The sequence below is a fragment of the Prionailurus bengalensis genome, chromosome E1 (assembly GCF_016509475.1).
Source record: "Prionailurus bengalensis isolate Pbe53 chromosome E1, Fcat_Pben_1.1_paternal_pri, whole genome shotgun sequence".
NCBI lineage: Eukaryota > Metazoa > Chordata > Mammalia > Carnivora > Felidae > Prionailurus > Prionailurus bengalensis.
Genome location: NC_057347.1, coordinates 58,466,281 through 58,483,828, shown reverse-complemented (window position 1 = coordinate 58,483,828; position 17,548 = coordinate 58,466,281). Strand labels below are relative to the sequence as shown.

At 59.8% G+C, this 17,548-nt stretch overlaps 1 protein-coding gene across 1 annotated transcript; it reads left to right on the top strand.

Annotated features, from left to right (window-relative positions):
* Nucleotides 1–1,119: 1,119 nt before the first annotated feature.
* Nucleotides 1,120–7,502, top strand: CBX4 (chromobox 4). Its single transcript, XM_043585766.1, has 5 exons — nucleotides 1,120–1,276; nucleotides 1,423–1,466; nucleotides 2,614–2,679; nucleotides 4,908–4,974; nucleotides 5,241–7,502. The coding sequence occupies exons 1-5, from the start codon at nucleotides 1,208–1,210 to the stop codon at nucleotides 6,654–6,656; spliced, it is 1,662 nt and encodes a 553-aa protein (XP_043441701.1). The 5' UTR covers nucleotides 1,120–1,207; the 3' UTR covers nucleotides 6,657–7,502.
* Nucleotides 7,503–17,548: the final 10,046 nt, after the last annotated feature.

Genomic DNA, 17,548 nt, shown 5'->3' with positions numbered 1-17,548 from the left:
TCCGCCCTCCCCACTCTCTCCTTCGATGCCTTTCCCGGGACCCCACCAAGTCCCCCTCGGTCCCCCGCCCAGATGTGGACATCCCCTGCGCCCCCTCTGTGGTCTCCCCCTCTCGTCCTGCTTGGCCTCGGGGGTGGGGGCGGGGGTGGGGAAGAGTCTTTGCTGGAAACTAGGCTTCCAACCCCTGCCCCACCGAGGAGAGTGCCGAGGGTACATTGGGAGCCTGTCAGGATCTGGGGTGCGATCGATCGGGACTCCGAGCCCCCTTCTTGGTAAGGTTCCGGAGCGCTAGGGCCCCAGACTGGCCGCTCCCGTCCTCTTCTTCCTCGTCTCTTCTTTCCGGTCTCCCTGGCGATCCTGTGAACCCCGTCCTCCCTCTTCTCCCTGCCCTTTTCTCTCCCGTGCCTCGCCTTCCTAGATGCCGGGAGCCTCGCGGGGCGGGGCACGCAGGGCGGGGGGCCGCGAGCTGCCCCTGCCCCTATTCCGCCCCCTGCCGGCGGCTCCCCGCGTGTCTGCACATGACGCAATTCTGTGCAACTGGAAACGGCAGTGGATGCTTCCGTGGCCCCCAGCAGGGGTCCCTGGGCGGTGCACACCGAGAAAGGGGCGGAGGGGCAGGCCCAGGCGCCGAGCTGCGGGCGAGGGGTCGCCGCCGAGCCCTCCCGGCCCTGTCAAGCTCTCCACCCCCCCACCCCCCACCCCCCCCCCCCCGCGCCCTCGGCCCGACACACCTCTCCCGCCGGGTCCCGCTCCCTCCCTCTCCCGGGCCCGCCGATCCCTCCCCCTGCACCTCCCCGGCGCCCTCCTCCTCCGGCCCCCTCCCGCGTCCTTCCTTCTCCCCCCGCCGCCCAGGCCCGGGGCCTCCGGTAGGCCCGGCTGCGCCAATCCCGGCCGCGGCCCGCCCCCTGACGCCGAGCTGGGCCCGGCGAGGCCCCGCCCGCTGACGTCCGGATTTGCATGAGTTCTTGTGCAGCCGCGGCCCGGGCTCAGTTGTCTGAGCGAGCGCGAGCCGGGAGTCGGGGCGGGCGCGGGCAGCGGCGGGCGGCCGGGCTGTGCAGGGAGAGCGGCGGCGGCGGCGGCGGCGGCGGCGCGGGCGGCGCGGGCGGCAGGGGCGCCTCGGCCCGGGGCGGCAGCGGGGCGCCGGCAGGAGCCAGCAGCGTCTGCAGCCGCGCCGGCCGCCCGCGCCCCGGCGCGCTCCGGCTCGGCCATGGAGCTGCCAGCTGTTGGCGAGCACGTCTTCGCGGTGGAGAGCATCGAGAAGAAGCGGATCCGCAAGGTAGGGCGGCGCGGGGGCGGCGGCGAGGCGGCGAGGGAGCGGCGGCCGGAGCGGCCCGCGAGGAGGCGGGGAGGGGGTGGGGAGGCTGCGGGCCGGGGCCGGGGATCCCGCGGAAGCTGATGGAGTGCTGTCTCTTCCCCCCTCAGGGCAGAGTGGAGTATCTGGTGAAATGGAGAGGCTGGTCCCCCAAGTAAGTAGCGGCGGAGGGGCGGGGGCGCGGGGTGCCGAGGCGCGGGGCTCCCGGGCTCCGGACCGCCGAGCTGGTGGGGTGGTGGGGGGAGCGGACGGGAGGCGGGGTGGAGGTGGGGTGGAGGGAGGAGGGGGTGGGGAAGTCGGTGGCAGGCACTGGGGAAGCCGAGCCGCCGAGCCCGAGCCCGGCGCCCTGTGTTGTGCTCCGCTCTCCGGGAAATGCCATCACTAATTTATGCACTAAAAGGAGCCGGAGGAGCTGGAGAGACGCGGGGCCGAGCCGGGGAGGCCGGCGGAGGGAGGGAGGGCGCAGGCACTGACTGATGTGCAGCAGAAAATGGCTCCTTTCCCCTTTCCCTCCACCGAACGGCTCCATATTGCAAAACCAAAAAAAAAAAAAATTAAAAAGCGACGAAAATGCAATTGTGTGCCTCTTCCCTCCTAGTGGTGCGGGGAGAGGAAGAAAAAAGGCAGAAAATGTTGGGAACTGTCACTGCGGCGCTTTTGGTGGGGATTTTTTTTTTTTTTTAATTTGAAATGCGAAGGCACCGGATGGAGACAGACGCGCAGGCACACGCACACACACACACACACACGCACACACACACACACACACAGAGGCATATTTTTATATTGCTGAGTATTTGGGGGTGCTTGCCCGTGACACCGGGCTCCAGAGCTGCGAGGGGGGTGTTGGGGGGGGCCGCTTGGCTGACGGTGATCGGATTAGGGGTCAAATGGAGAACAGCTGAAGCCCTCGCGGAGACTCGGGGTTGGGGAGAGGAGGGGGGGACTGCGACTTTGCCTTTCGGCTGCTTTGCACGCAGGGTTCCTGGTGAGCAAAGTGGCTTTGGAACATGTCGCAGTAACATGCTTAAAATTCTTGACAACTGCAAAATAAACGGCTAGTTTCATTTTTCTTACCCCTCCCCTTTCTTCCTGCCCTTGTGTGTTTATTTTGACTTGAGGGGGGGTTGTCGGGGACCGTGTCAGGCCTGCAGAAACCTACCCTCCACCCCCCACATCCACAGCGAAATAGCTTTCGGTTCATGGAGACAGAGTGGGGTCTTATGTCATTCCCCACCTGGAGGCTGCAAGGCTGGCTCGGTTTTTTTTACGCCGTGTCCCCCTCCCTTTTCCCTTGCAAGATATAACACGTGGGAGCCGGAGGAGAACATCCTGGATCCCCGGCTGCTGATCGCCTTCCAGAACAGGTGAGCGTCCCCCAGCCGCCGCCGCCCGCAGCCGTGACCGTATATGGGAGAGTGGGAAAGGGGGCCACGCGGCAATGGGAAAGAGGGAGCGGGCCGCGGGGGGGGGGGTGGGGGGGAGGCGGGAGCCCCCTTCCCCGACGGGCCTGCACAGGCAGGGCTGCGGCCTCGGCTCTGCTAACCAACGTCCTTGGCGGTTGCGGCAGCCCGGGGTGGGGGCGGGGCGGGGCCCGGAGAAGGCGAGGCTTGTGTTTTGGGGGAACTTCCAGAAGGGTGCGCGCGGGTGGCCCTGCCGCTGCCCGGAGACCTCGAGGCTGCTCCTGACTCCCCGCGGGCCCCCCTCTGGTCGCAACCCTGGAGCCCCACCCCCAGAGCCTAGGTGTTGCTTTCCTGTAGCCACTGGCCGCTTGGCAGTAGCCCCTCGCGGGGCAGCGCCGAGGGAGCTGGCGTTGTGAAACCGCCGGACGTCACGGAACTGAGCTTAACCTGTTGGGGGCTGGAGAAAAGTTGAGAAGGCTTTAACCCCCCCCACACACACACACACAACCTTCGACCCCCTGGGAGCTTGGGATCTGCAGGGGGTAGATTCTGTCTGGTTCCGGGTGCCCTTCACACACACACACACACACACACACACGCACCCCACTGGGCCACTTGGTGGGTGTCTGTCCCCAGCCTCTGCGCAGGGGGAGCTGGGCCCAAAGGGTGTGTGGGATGGGAGCTGCCTGGTGGCGGAGGGGTGGCTTCTGACGAGGGGCTCATCCTGGTGCGCACAGATGTTTGTCACGCTGTAGCTGCTGCGGCTGGATTCACCGCCGGTGGCTGTGGTTCTCTGTTTCGGGGAGGACGGAGGGGGGGGGAGGGCGGGCGAGAAGGGGAGGAGCGGCCGGAGTCCAGGAGCCCGGCCACCCCGCTGCCTTCCATCCCCCCCTCCCCCTTTTATTTTGCATTATTTCCTGTGGTGCGTTTGGCGCTAAAACTGTAAACTCTAGACCCTGGGAGAGAGCCGCCGGCGGGGAAGTTGCTCTCCCGCGACGCAGGGGGGCGCCGAGAAGGGATCCTGCCCCGGTTCCACCTGGGAGTTCACCACCCTGTAACCATGTCAGCGGCTGATGCCATGTTGCATAATGGGTCCCTGAAGAATTAAAACGCAGGCTGTTGCAATGCCACGCAACTTTGGAGTCAGGCCCCGGCCCCGGCCCCTAGGCATGGCTGAACTCCCCTGGGTTAGCCCACGGGCAGGAGGGTGCCTGGGGTCGCTGGAGAGCGCGTTTATGACCCGGGAAGGGGTTGCAACTTTAGCAAACGCTGGGGAGGCACCCCTTTCTCCCGTGGAAGGCTGGGGGCGGTGCTGGGACGATCTGCCCCCCCCACCCCCAGCCTCGGGTCCCCCTCTGCCAGGCCGCAGGCGGAAGCCTGGCAGTTGTATTGACCAGTGCCACCTCTGGTGGGCTTTGTTAATTATTGGGAAACCGAGGCAGCCGGGAGCCCAGCTTCGGCGAGGAGGAGGTGCTTCTGCGCCCCGCCCCGGCCCCGCCCCGCCGCTCCGCCCAAGCCGACCCAGAGCCGGTTCACCAGGTGGCTGCGAACCTGGCCAGGCCGTGGCCTCGGCTGCCGGCCCCCGCCCCCAGCCCCTAATTGGCTCATTTGCCGCCGTGTAAACAAGGGCGCAGCCCCTCCCCCTGTTTAGTGCCTGGCCTTTAAGAAAACGAGTCCTCCCTTCTGCCGGCGGCACTCGCTATCTGAATCTTAATGAGGTCATTAGCATCCGTGCCTCCGACGGGGTGGGACACTTCGGGCGCACACCCCGTTGGACTCGTTTGCACCTCCCCTGGACCCCCGCGCCCACCTCACTTGGTGCAGGGCCACAGGCCCGAAGCGGTGGGCGCCCAGCTGCCGCCTCCCCGACCTAGAGGCCAGGCTGCGCGGGCGGAGGAGGGGGGCGCCAGTTCAGGTGCGGCTATCGGGCGTGGGGGAGCCCTTCCTGGAGGACCCCTTGGTCAGATGAGGGTCGGTGTGAGCACAGAGTGGGGCTCTGGGACCCGACCGAGGCGCCCAGCTGGCGGCACAGGCGACCTTCTGCCCTGAGCTCTCGATCCCTCCGGGTCTTGCTGGCCTGGCTGCTCGGGGAAGGGGGGGGTGGGGGGAGCGGGGGTCACCTCAGGTTGGACACAGCAAGAAGGGAGGTGACCCCGAGGCTAATAGCGCCACCCTCTGTTCACTCCCCCCAGGGAACGGCAGGAGCAGCTGATGGGATATCGGAAGAGAGGGCCGAAGCCCAAACCGCTGGTGGTGCAGGTGAATATACTCGCTGGTCCTAGGGCTGTCCACTGGTCTTCCCCTTGACCTTGACACCTGAGCTGCCTCCAGGCCCAGAGGGCAGGGAGAGTTCCTCCAGAGCACGCAAGTGCACTTCCTTTCTACTTGACCTTCAACACACTGCCCCTGGAACATAGCTGCTGACCCGGTGGGGGCTGGGACACTCCTGACGCTGGAGGCATGCTCTGGGCCCGGCCTCGTCCCTCTGCTCACCTCCCCCTCCCATCCCCGCCTCGTTCCCCCAGGTACCTACCTTTGCCCGTCGCTCCAACGTGCTGACTGGACTCCAAGACTCCTCCGCAGACAACCGCTCCAAGCTGGAGCTGGGCGCTCAGGGCAAGGGCCAGGGCCACCAGTACGAGCTCAACAGCAAGAAGCACCACCAGTACCAGCCCCACAGCAAGGAGCGAACCGGCAAGCCCCCCCCGCCCGGCAAGAGCGGCAAGTATTACTACCAGCTCAACAGCAAGAAGCACCACCCCTACCAGCCGGACCCCAAGATGTACGACCTGCAGTACCAGGGCGGCCACAAGGAGGCGCCCAGCCCCACTTGCCCGGACCTGGGCGCCAAGAGCCACCCGCCGGACAAGTGGGCCCACGGCGCGGGGGCCAAGGGCTACCTGGGAGCCGTGAAGCCCTTGGCCGGTGCGGCCGGGGCTCCGGGCAAGGGCTCCGAGAAGGGCCCCCCCAACGGGATGACGCCGGCCCCCAAAGAGGCGGTGACGGGCAACGGGATTGGGGGCAAGATGAAGATCGTCAAGAACAAGAACAAGAATGGACGCATCGTGATCGTGATGAGCAAATACATGGAGAACGGCATGCAGGCGGTGAAGATCAAGTCCGGCGAGGCGGCCGAGGGCGAGGCGCGCTCCCCCAGCCACAAGAAGCGGGCCGCCGAGGAGCGCCACCCTCCGGCCGACAGGACTTTCAAAAAGGCAGCGGGGACGGACGAGAAGAAGGCGGAAGCACCATCCAAGAGGAGGGAGGAGGAGGCGCCGGGGGCCGGCGACCCGCAGCCCCAGGACGCCGGCTCCCGCAAGCTCTCCCCCACCAAGGAGGCCTTCGGCGAGCAGCCGCTACAGCTCACCACCAAGCCCGACCTGCTGGCCTGGGACCCGGCCCGGAGCTCCCACCCGCCCTCCCACCACCACCACCACCACCACCACCATCACCACCACCACCACTCGGTCGGCCTCAATCTCTCCCACGCGCGCAAGCGCTGCCTCTCCGAGACCCACGGCGAGCGCGAGCCCTGCAAAAAGCGCCTCACGGCGCGCAGCATCAGCACCCCCACCTGCCTGGGGGGCAGCCCGGCCGCCGAGCACCTCACCGACGTGCCCCCCACCGCCGCCCTCCCGCAGCCCGAGGTCATCCTGCTGGACTCGGATCTGGACGAGCCCATAGACTTGCGCTGCGTCAAGACGCGCGGCGAGGCCGGAGAGCCCCCAAGCGCCCTCCAAGTGAAGCCCGAGGCGCCTGCGACGGCGTCGGCGGTGGCGGCCGCCGCGCCGGTGACGGCGGCCGAGAAGCCTCCAGCCGAGGCCCAGGACGAGCCCGAGGAGCCGCTGAGCGAGTTCAAGCCCTTCTTTGGGAATATAATTATCACCGACGTCACCGCGAACTGCCTCACCGTCACGTTCAAGGAGTACGTGACGGTGTAGCCAGAGGGCTTCGGAAGGGGAAGCGCCATCCCCGCGGGTGGCTTAGCACCTGGTGCCTAGGGGCGGACTCCTCCTCTCTCGCCAGCTGCGGGAGATCCGGGCCTGCCCCCCGAAGTGAGGACGCCCGGAGCCGCAGAATCCGCGTCCCGTCGTCCCGCCGCCGTCGTCGTCGGCGGCGGCGGCTCCTGGCTGGGGCCCGCCCCCGGCCCGGCACTGGCCCCTTGCACGCGGTGCCTGCGGGTCTCTCGCCGCCCCCCTCCACCTGCCCCATCCCCGCGCTGGACCTCCCCTCCCCCCGTGGATCTCCGGGACTGACAGGGCAGCCACGCGCCTCGGTCTCAGAGTTATAGTATTATATTTTAACCGTGCTAACTTGTCAAGTGCAGACTTTACTCCCGTTTGTACGTGGTGTTCTTATTGAAATGTATTGTTTGAGCTCAAAAGGCCCGACCATCCCCTTCGGGCTGATATATATATATTTATTTGTAGGTATTTATATATGGAAATATAAAAACCTAGATTTATGGAGTTTCCTCTAGATCCTGTTATATTCTATATCAGACAAACTATTTTCTGTTGACCTTTCTTCCTGTTCATTCAGTATTTCGGTTGATTTCATTCCCTCCCCTTCCTGGAAATGCGATGCCAGGGACCTCGGTATATATTTTTTAATACCGTACACATGGATGTGTTGTTTCTATGTGCAAAAAAAAAAAAAAAAAAAAAAGTTTGTTTAAAGGCTAAACGAGCTCTCTAGAAACTGCTGCTACTAGAAATGTCTAAACTATAAGCTTCCAATTATTACCTGCTTGAATGTAAATATTAAATGGAGATGTTGAAGGTGCATTTCGCTGTTGGAGATTAGCGCAGAGGGGAACCTTTGGAGGTTCGGGAGGCGGCCGGACCCCTCTCCCCACCCCTCCTACACCTTAGTCTCGGGGCGGAAACCTACGGAGCCCTGCGCTAAATCTTTGCAAAAGCAAAGTGGCCTGGTTTCGCGGGCAGAGGAGTGACCCTGCTCCCCGGAAGTCGAGAGGCGCTCCAAACGGAGAGGGGAATTCCTGCGGGGGGAGGGGGTGTCAGCGTCGCCCCCGCCCCCAGGGTTTCCAGGCCCGCCAGTACCCACCGTGCGGGAGGACCCGAGGATCTGCTTGGGGTGGGGGGGGTAAGGGGGGTAAGGGGGCGGGGGGAGGGGGGGAGGGGGCACGGGCGGCGCGGAGGAGTGGGTGGGGCCGGCTCCCCCATCCCAACCCCCCGCCCCCGCCCCCGGAGCCACACGCCGCCGCACCCGCCTGGCACCTGCTGATCTTTGCCCCCCACCCACCCGGTGCGCAACACGCCCGGGTGCTGGCCCCGGTGGGGCAGGGGTGTTTTTAATGACGCTGGCCCGGTACGGCAGGTTCAGCGGGGAGGGGACCCTCCCACCCTGTCTAGCGTCGCCGGCTGGCATCGCTGGCCCCGCCCCACCGAGGAAGCCGCCGAGGCTTTCTCTGCCAGGCTCTCCCCGGAAACCACCAGGCCAGAGGCTCCGACTGGAGGCGCAGCGAGCGCGGCCAGGGCAGGGGCGGGGGGCTTCCTGCGTGAGGGAGGGAGAGGGGGAGGGGGGAGGCCTGGCAGAGCAAGGCCTGCCCACCCCTGTTTCCTCAGTGAGCGAGGGAAATGCGGGACCCCACTTCATCCGTCCCGCTTTGGGTGGCGAGGCTGGGGCCCTTGGCGTCGCGGGGCAGGAAGGGGTTAAGGGACCAGAGGGGCCGAGGGGAGTGGGCTGAACACCAGGTCGTCTCCCCCCACCGCCAGAAGCCGCGACTCGGGGAATGCAGCGGCCGGCCGTGGCCAGCTTTCTGCAGACGCAGCGATCTTGCTCCGGGCTGGGGTGGCCGAGCAGGGCCAGGGGCCGCGGGACTGGGGCCCTGGTGGGTGCCGGGCTGCTCCCCGCCTCCAAAGCCCCTCGCCTGCCCGCCCGGGACTGAGGGCCAGAGCCTGTGCGGGGCGCCAGGGCGGAAGAGGTCAACGTGGTTCAGAATGAGGAGGGGGCGGTGGCGAGAGAGAGCGCAGTGCTGGGAAGGCCAGGGGAAGAGATAGACGGCGGCCAGGAGGGCGGGAGGCCTGAATGCGGACAGTGTGGCCAGTGTTGGCTGCAGGCCACCAGCGGCTGGAGGTGGGGGAGGGGAGGGGGGAGGGGAGAGAGGGAAGGGAAGTTCTAAAAAAAAAAAAAAAAAAACCGTTGGGAGTTTCTAGCCCTGGCTTTTGTGAGTTGTCCCTCCCACTACCCCCAGCACCCCAGCCCCCTTTAGAGTGAGTTAAACACTGCCCCCTCCCCCCTCCATGTAATGAATGCCCTTTGCCACCCTGGGAGCGGAGGGAGGGGTGATCTTGACTGCTCCTGGCAAACTGCCTGTTCAGCACTAGAATTGGGCCTGCCGTTCACTGGCTGGTGCACAAAGACGTTCGCCAGGCAGGGATTTCGTCTCCCTGTGCTTCTGGCGGAGGAAAACTAAAAAATCAGGAGTGGGAAGGGGAGCGCCTTGTTGAGGTCTGCACCCTTGGTGACGGGAGTGAGCCTTAGCCCCTGGGGGTGCCCCTCCCACCCAGTGGGTGGCCTCTGCCCGGCTGGGGCCTGCCTGGGGGAGGGGGGAGGGGAGATAGACTGTGGCAGGGAAGGAAAACAGTGGTCCGCCACCATCCTGGGGGGGGATGGTGTGGCCTGCATGTGGCCTGAAGCCCTGGAAGGTGGCAGAATCTCTGGGATGGGTCCTTGAGGAGGGCGGTCCTAGGCAGCGCCTGGAGCCTGACGTCAGAGGGCTGACAGTGGAACAGAGGCCAAGGGGTGGGTCGGGAGGAGCTCAGGGATGCCCATCATGGTGCCAGACCCAAGAGTGTCCAGCACACATGCTGGCCCCGGGACCCTGTCTTGTGCCGAGCTCCTCAGACGTACGAGGCACCCCATGAGCGTCTTGCTCCGTTCAGACTCCGTAGGGCTTGTGGTTCCTTGTGGGGTGAGAACCCGAGGTTCTGAGGGCAGACCAGCTTGCCGGGTGCATGGCCACCACGTGGTTCCGGGATGATTCTAGAGCCAAGTTGCCCCAAGTTGCCTGCTCAGCCGTCCTGCAGGGACGTACCCTGAGGCCACTTGCCCTCCAGGCCTCTTGGGCACCGATGCCTCCAAGGTCGGGAACACTCAGAGGGAGTCAGGAGCCCTGGCATTGGGGTGGGGGTTGGGGGGGGAAGCCATTAGCCCCAGGTCCTCTGGGCGAGGACTGCTTCTTCCTAACTTGAGGCCTAGATGTCTGAGGGCGCCCAGTCCTTCACAAGCAAAGGGTCATAAACCCTCTCTCTGAGTCCCAGTTCAGGAGAGAGAAAGCAAGCAGGAAGCTGGTACTTTAATCTCACACACTAGGAAACCCAAACTTCTCCAGATGAACCTTTCTGAGGAGACTGAGCCTTGAGCACAGAGAACCAGAGCTGACTCACCAGCAGGAGAAGGACTCTCATGTGTCCACTCACCCCTCCGAAGCTGGCCCCTCCGTCACCAGCCGGGTCCCAGACTCCAGCTCGGACTCTCCCTGGATGTTGCCCCCACCCCCATTTGTTGTCAGGAGTTCAGCCTTGAAGTGATCGCCCTGTCCTTGGATCCGCCTGGGGTCCTCTGGAGCGAGGGTTGCCAGGTTAAGCACGTAAAAACCTAGGATGCCTCACGGAATTTAAATTTCATAGGAGAATGCATACTTCTTTTTTTAATGTTTCCTTATTTTTGAGAGAGAGAGAGAGAGAGAGAGAGCGTGTGTGTGTGTGTGTGTGTGAGCAGGGGAGGGGCAGAGAGAGAGAGAAAGAGAGACAGAATCTGAAGCAGGCTCCAGGCCCTGAGCTGTTAGCACAGAGCCAGACGTGAGGCTCGAACCCACGAACTGAGAGATCGTGACCTGAGCCAAAGTCGGAGGCTCAACCGACTGAGCCCCCCAGGCGCCCCATGGACAGTGCATACTTTTTTAGTGTGTTTCATGAAATATACGAAAAGACAATGCATCGTTTATAGGAATTCAGGTTTCACTGGACATCCTGGATTTTATCTGGAAACCCTATTTGGATCCTGACTAGCCGACGTGGTCAGTCCCTGCCCACAGGGACGGCTCAGTCCTACAGGAGAGAGAAGGTACAGAGCTGAGCAACTCGGGTTCTGGCAGCACCCTCGTCGTAAGGACACGGAATATGTTGGTGAGGCATGGAATGTGTGCCGTGTCACGGTGGGGCCCCCACTGTCACCTGTGATTTAAGGTGGGTGTGGGGCCCACACGTGACACAACTGGACAAAAGAGTGAAGAAAGGCCAGAGCTGGTCCACCCCGGGCCCCTGGATAGAGTCTCTTCCTCCCTCCAGCCCACCCCAAACAGCAAACTTCTAGAACATACAAGAAGGGGCAGGACAGATGCAGTTCCAGGCCCCCCCCCCCCCGCAACCCCATCAAAAAACCTGGCCCTTCAGTTTCCTTGTCCCCTTCAAAGACGTGCTTTGAGGACGAACTGGGTCAGGAGAGAGCCTTGAGCGCTTCTGGAAAACCCCCTAAGTAAACACACAGGTTATTTTTTTTACCAGGGAACATTAAACATCCCTCGTCAGATCCAAACGCCTTCTAACGACTTCTGGCCTCCAGCCGCAGCTTGACGGAGGGACAGCTACCCAGCGATGTTTACCTCGAAACTGACTGCCAGCCCTCCCTGCCTCCCTCCCTCCTTCCCTCTCTCTGTAACCCAGTGGACACCACCTTGCGTTGCTGTCCTCACCACCTGCTTGGTGGATTGCCCACTGACCTGGGACCTCCTCCTCAACCCCTCCGGTTTTATTGGGTCACCGAGAATAACACTGGGACGTGAGAGTCAGGATGAGACCCCCTGAGCCAAACCTGCACTTGCCTACTCTTTGAAACAAATTCCTCCTATGGTTCCGTATTATGTTTACCACTCGTGTGAGAAGGTAAGAACTCAGAAGAGGAAATAGTTATTCCTGGGCTAGTATCCGTTTCCTGCAGCTATAGTTCAGAAATCACTGCCGCCCCCCCCTCCCTCCCAAGCCCGTCCACTCCCCCTCTCTTCCCTTTGCAATTACTAGTAACAGCTGACATTGACTGAGTGCTCATTATGAATGGGGACCTTTATTTAGAGGGATAATCTCATTCAATGCTCACACATCTTCATGAGGTAGGTCCTGTCATTGTCCCTGTCTCACAGATGGTAAAATGAAGGTTTAGAGGCTTGAGGAACCTGTCTGAGGTCGAATGTCCGGTAAACGGGGAAACACACAGGGGTTCAGAGATAGGCTTGTCTGTCTCCAGAGGCTATGCTCCCACCTTCCAGGATGCTGTGGGGCCTTCAGAATGCCGGTTCAGACCCCATCCCCTCCCTGGGGTTGTTCTAGATTATTCCAGCCTTTATGAAGGCTGGCTGTGCCCTGAAATCCTGCATTATTGACTGCCTCCCCCCCACATCACCGCCAGTCAATCGCATCCCGCAACATACACATATGTATGGGTCTCCATTCTCCAAGTAGACAGAGCCTTGAGCACCTTGGGAGGTGAGGGGAATGTCCTGGGTATTTCATGCACTCCCGAAGCTTGTGCACTATTCTCATTCTTAGATAAATACCTTGGAATCAGATGTCCTGTGTGTACGTGTATGGAGTCCTGTGTGTGTGTGTGTGTGTGTGTGGGCGAGTGATTGGACGACGAAGCTTTATTCCTGCACCGCAAGTTGTTAACATGTTAACAGGGTCCACAGACCAAGGAAGGGCCCCCCGAGCTGTCCCCAGGGGCTTCAGTGCTCAGTCTGCAAAGCACAGGCTGGGGACTCAGGCTGTTCCCTTTCTCCCTACCACAGGCAAGGGCAGACACACACGCTCAGCTGCTCTGGGGTCCTGCCGCCCCCTCATCCTTCACCTGATCCATTTGTGAGAGTTTCAGGAGGCTCTAGGTAATTATGTGGTAATTGAATTTAGGGAAACAGACCCTAAGGATAATCCTGGAGTCAGTTCCAGGAAGAATCATGGTTTAATTTCCGTATTTAGCTGGTGGTACGTGTTACACGGTTCCTGACAGCACAGCACCTGCCTCATTGTTACGGATTTCGTTTTAGCGCGCAGTTCGGAACGGGAGAGCGATAGGCACGTCACTCCGAGCACACGCATGCACACTCTGTAAGCACAAGCAGAAGACGCAGCCCACAGCCCTCTTGTCTTTTCATGTGTGGTCTTCACGCGAGCTGTGTGGCTAAGGCCTCACCCAGGAGAAGAGCTCCCCCAACATCGCCTGCGACACTGTTTCGCTTAAACCAATTCCCTGCAAGTTCTCAACTCTGGGCAGGGGCAGGGAGCTGGCCCTCCCCAAGGATGTCCAAGGTGCATGCGCACGGGTGTGGATGCATGCGTGTGCGTGCACAAGTGTGCATGTGTGTGAGCATTTAGGGCTGGACGAGGGTCACAGCAACGCAGCCCAGACTGGCAGGAATACCTCTGGTTTGCTGCCTGAGTGAAGGATCCTTTCGAACGCACCCTGGAGTTTAATATTGCCAACAACGGGCCCTGATTCCTTTCAACCTGCGCCAGGTGTCATGTAAACCTCCCTGGATTTCCTCCCTTTCCTGTTTCATCTGAGAAATTCTTCACTAATTCCACGGTATCTGGTTTCTCATTGTTTCTCTCCGCTTCAGACAGCCCCTTGGGGTGGGCTTTGTAAAGGTGTGCTTAACGCGCTCAGCTGTCCAAAGTGACACCAGCTCGGCTCTCGCTACTCCTCCAAGCCTCCAAAACCTCTCCAAAGGGGCTGCACGCGCTGGCAAGGCCACAGCATCCTGGGGGAAGGCGCCAATGCCCATCACCAAACCCCAGGATAGTCTTGGGGGGGGGGTGTCGCTTCACTTCTGGAAAGCAGTATGCAAACCAAGCGCAGGACGATCGTGTCAAGCTCTTTCGTGATAGAATGCTGAGATTATACGAATACAACAGAATAATGAATGGCATGTCATCCATTCTTTGTTGAGGTCATGCTGTTTAGGGGTGAGGACAAGGCATAATCCAGCCCGGGTGGAGGAGGCCTGGGCTCTTCTTCCAGCGGCAAGCAGGGGACCATCTATTTTCCTCCGACTCTCTAGAGGAGGTGGGATTACAAAATCATGTGGATGTTAGGGGGTGGGGAGAGAAGAACCTGGCAAACAGAATCCCTCCTATGAACAGCGGAAGTAAGCGTCCTTGTAGCCACTTCCTGCTTTGTTTCTCATGCTCCCGGACCCTCCTGCCAGTGTGGAGAGGGGAGAGGAAGCACCAGGCAGGGCCAGGGAGGCGCAGGGCTGGCCAGGTTCCTCTCAGCCTTCAGTGTGTCTTCCCCTTGTCTCCTCTCCAGGCATTGAAAATTATTTATGTTTGCAAATTGCTTTTGACTCACATGACTTACTCCTCTTGCCTGCCAACAGGTCTGGGGCCGGGAGAGTTCTCGAACCGGCGAGCTGAGAAATCAGGGGCGATGGCAGAAGGAGCACAGATGTGAACTCACGTGCCCTAGGATCTGGTTACCCCCCCGACACACACACACCTCCCCTGCCCGGGCCTGTGGGGTCTCAGCTGCAAATGAGAGGGTGGGTGTGAGCTCTCCAGGGCCTAGTGACTGGTGGCTGTGGCATACCCCTGGGCCTGGGTGCTCCAAAGAGGCTCAGATGAGGTTAGCACCAACCACTTGGCTACGCTGGCGGAGAAGTGGCTATCCAGCCCTGGCCTGGCAGGGAGAGGAGGACAGGGCGCTGGGGCGGCCAGGAATGCTTCCTCCCTTCATGTTTTCTTCATGCTGGTCCTTACCCAAGCCTTATTCCAGAGACCAGGTTGAAAACTCATGTCTGCAGGGGACCTCTCTTGGAAAGTCCCTGGGGCTAGTCCAAGAGAGAAACACACACAAACACCCCAATAACTGTCCTAATTGTGAGCACGGCCAGAGCAGGGTCAGCTCCATGGCAGGTGGAGAGGAACGGATTGGCCTGTTGACCACGGGATCCTGGGTTTCTGGAAGCTCAGAGCAGAGAGGGGCCATGGAGTTTTTATTCTAAGTCCTTCACTCTACACATGGAGGAATTGAGCCCTGCAAAGGCCAAAGCCAACATCAAGGTGAGGCATCGGCCAGTCTCTGCCCACAAGTGTGTGGGTACGTGTGTTCCCACGAGGGTCAGTGCTCCCCCACGCCCCCTACGACAAAACTGGATTTATTAATGGGAATAATGGTAACAAAAATCAAAGGCCAGTGCCATAGTCGTAAACAATGGGCCATGTGTCGAGTGCTGTGGTCTGGCTTCTAGTCTCTGGACGGTGGTTTGGGGCTTAACCTAGAGAGAAGACAGGAGGATCTGGGCTTCTTTGAAGCCGGTGACCACCAAGTGGACGTGAAGGCTGCTAAGGGTTCAACTCTCCAACATGGCAAGAAATGTGCTAACCTCAAAGCTTTGAGTTAGCTCTGCCCCAGCAGAAAGGTGACATTGGCTCAGCCTTGGGTCTAGAGTTTGGGGTCTCTGCACTCTTTCATGGAAGAGGACCCATGGCAGGCAGAAGGCGGATGGACAGCAAGGAGAGGGACTGTCCCTCAGAATGTCTCGAACCCTGAAAGCTGTCCTATCTCTTGGGCCCAGAAGTGGGCTCCCCAGAGCATGAGATCCCATTTGGGTATATTCGGACACCCCATAGATCTGGCTTCCCCGAGCAAGCTCCCATCAGTTCTATTTGAAACCTCTTAAGAGAGAAGCACCAGACAGATGATACAACAGGTCATCAGCTGTGGGTTAACCTGGTAGCAGGTGTAAATGGCGCCTATACACACTTCAGTAATCTGGAGAGAGAGAATGGGGAATGGGTGAGCCAGGTCCAAAGTCAAGGGCACAGGCAGCAGCAGAGAGAAAAGGAAACCAGACGGGACCACAGACAGATGTAAGGAAACCAAAAAGTACAGGGATGAAGGAATGGAAAGCGATCATAACAGGAACAGACATGGAGAAGCAGATGAGGGGAAACCCAATGGTTCAGAAACACCAGGTTGGGAGGGATCGAGGTTCACATCACCAATATCGGGACAAACTGACAGGTGTCTCCTGATGTGATGTACCGAGAAGGACATAATGACACTCCGGTGGCATCCCTGCCCCAAATGCAGAGCCTGAATCTAACCACGCAGAAATATCCAATGTGTTCTCTTCAAATCACCAAGCTTAAGGTACCCAGAGAAAGGCAGGTGCTCCGTCCCAGCTTAAAGAATAGTAAAAAGAAAGACAGGGCATTGAATGTAATTCACCATCCTGGTTTGGCTTTTGGAAGAGGGGGGAGAATTACTTGTAAAGAGCATTATTGAGAAAATTGACAAAGCTTGCACACGGACTGGTGGGTCAGACAATAGTATGAGATCAAGAGTAGACATTCTGATTTTGTTAACGGCACAGTGGATACATAAGAGTGTCCTTGCTCTTGGGAAAAACACACTGAAGTATTTAGGCATAAAGGGCCACTAGGTCTCCAGGTCACTCTCAAATAGTTCAGAAACAATATGGGAAAAATATGTGTAAATATATATAGAGAGAGAATGATAAAGCAAATGGGTAAAATGCAAATAAACAGTGAATCTAGATAAAGAATATAGGGAAATTCTTTTAATATACTTGCAGCTTTTCTGTACACTGGCAAAAAATACTGAGTTGATTTTTTTAAAAAACGCTTTAATGTTTATTTATTTTTGAGAGAGACAGAGACAGAGACAGAGCACAAGCAGGGAAAGGGCAGAGAGAGGGAGACACAGAATTGGAAGCAGTTTCCGGGCTCTGAGCTATCAGCACAGAGCCCAACATGGGGCTCGAACTCATGAACCGTGAGATCATGACCTGAGCCAAAGTCAGACGCTTAACCGACTGAGCCACCCAGGCACCCCCAAGTTGGTATTTTAAAAGAGGTGCTTTGGGCTGCTGGCTGGCTCAGTCCAGTCGGAGGAACGTGCAAATCTGGATCTTGGTGTCGGCGAGTTCAAGCCCCACGTTGGGTGTCAAGATGACCTAAATAAATAAAAACCTTTAAAAAATAATAAAAAAATTTAAATATGAAAAAATAATCAGAAGAGGTGCCTGGAGGCTCCCTGTTGAGGTGGGGGACAGGTGCTGGCTGGCTCTGGAGCCTTTTCGTGGGGCTGAGAAGCAGCCTGGGAACCAGCCCTCCAGCAGCTGAGAACATCTGGACAACTTGACCCGTCCCTCGCTGCCTACTTGAAGGCCTGTTTTTCCAACCCTTCACCCTGTGACCTCAACACGAGTGAGTGGGGGTGCAGGAGGGTGGGCCCACAGCTGCCCCTTGCCCTGCACCAGGAGGTACCAGCTATCTCCAGCTCAGCTGGTCCCTCACAACACACAGCAAAGCCCACCCTTGCCCTTTGGCCACGCGAGGAGGAAGGATGCAACAAGAAAGGTTAGGTCAGCAGGCAAACGAGGCTCCGTGTGTGAGCCGCTCTGTGCTCACCAGTTCTGTGCCCTGGGCTGGTGGCTGTGACCCCCAGAGCGCCCCAAGGCTGGCCTGCTCTTACACTTGGGTTCCCTAGATATCCCCTTTCCTGACCCATGACTTCATCATATTACCCTGTTTTTCCTTCTTATTGATTTGTCAACATGTCTGCCGTGTATGTGTGTGTGTTTGTGAGAGAGAGACAGAGACAGAGACAGAGACAGAGACAGAGAGACAGAAAGATTTGGCTTTATTCAGTGTTCTGAGCAGGGCTCCGAGCTACAGCTGAGGTCCCCCAGCCTCTACCTGCAGATCTGACAACTCAGGAGTTCTGTGAACTTGGGCAGGCTGATGGGCCAAGCAGGGGGCCAGCTCCAAGACTGCATGGGCCCCAGAAA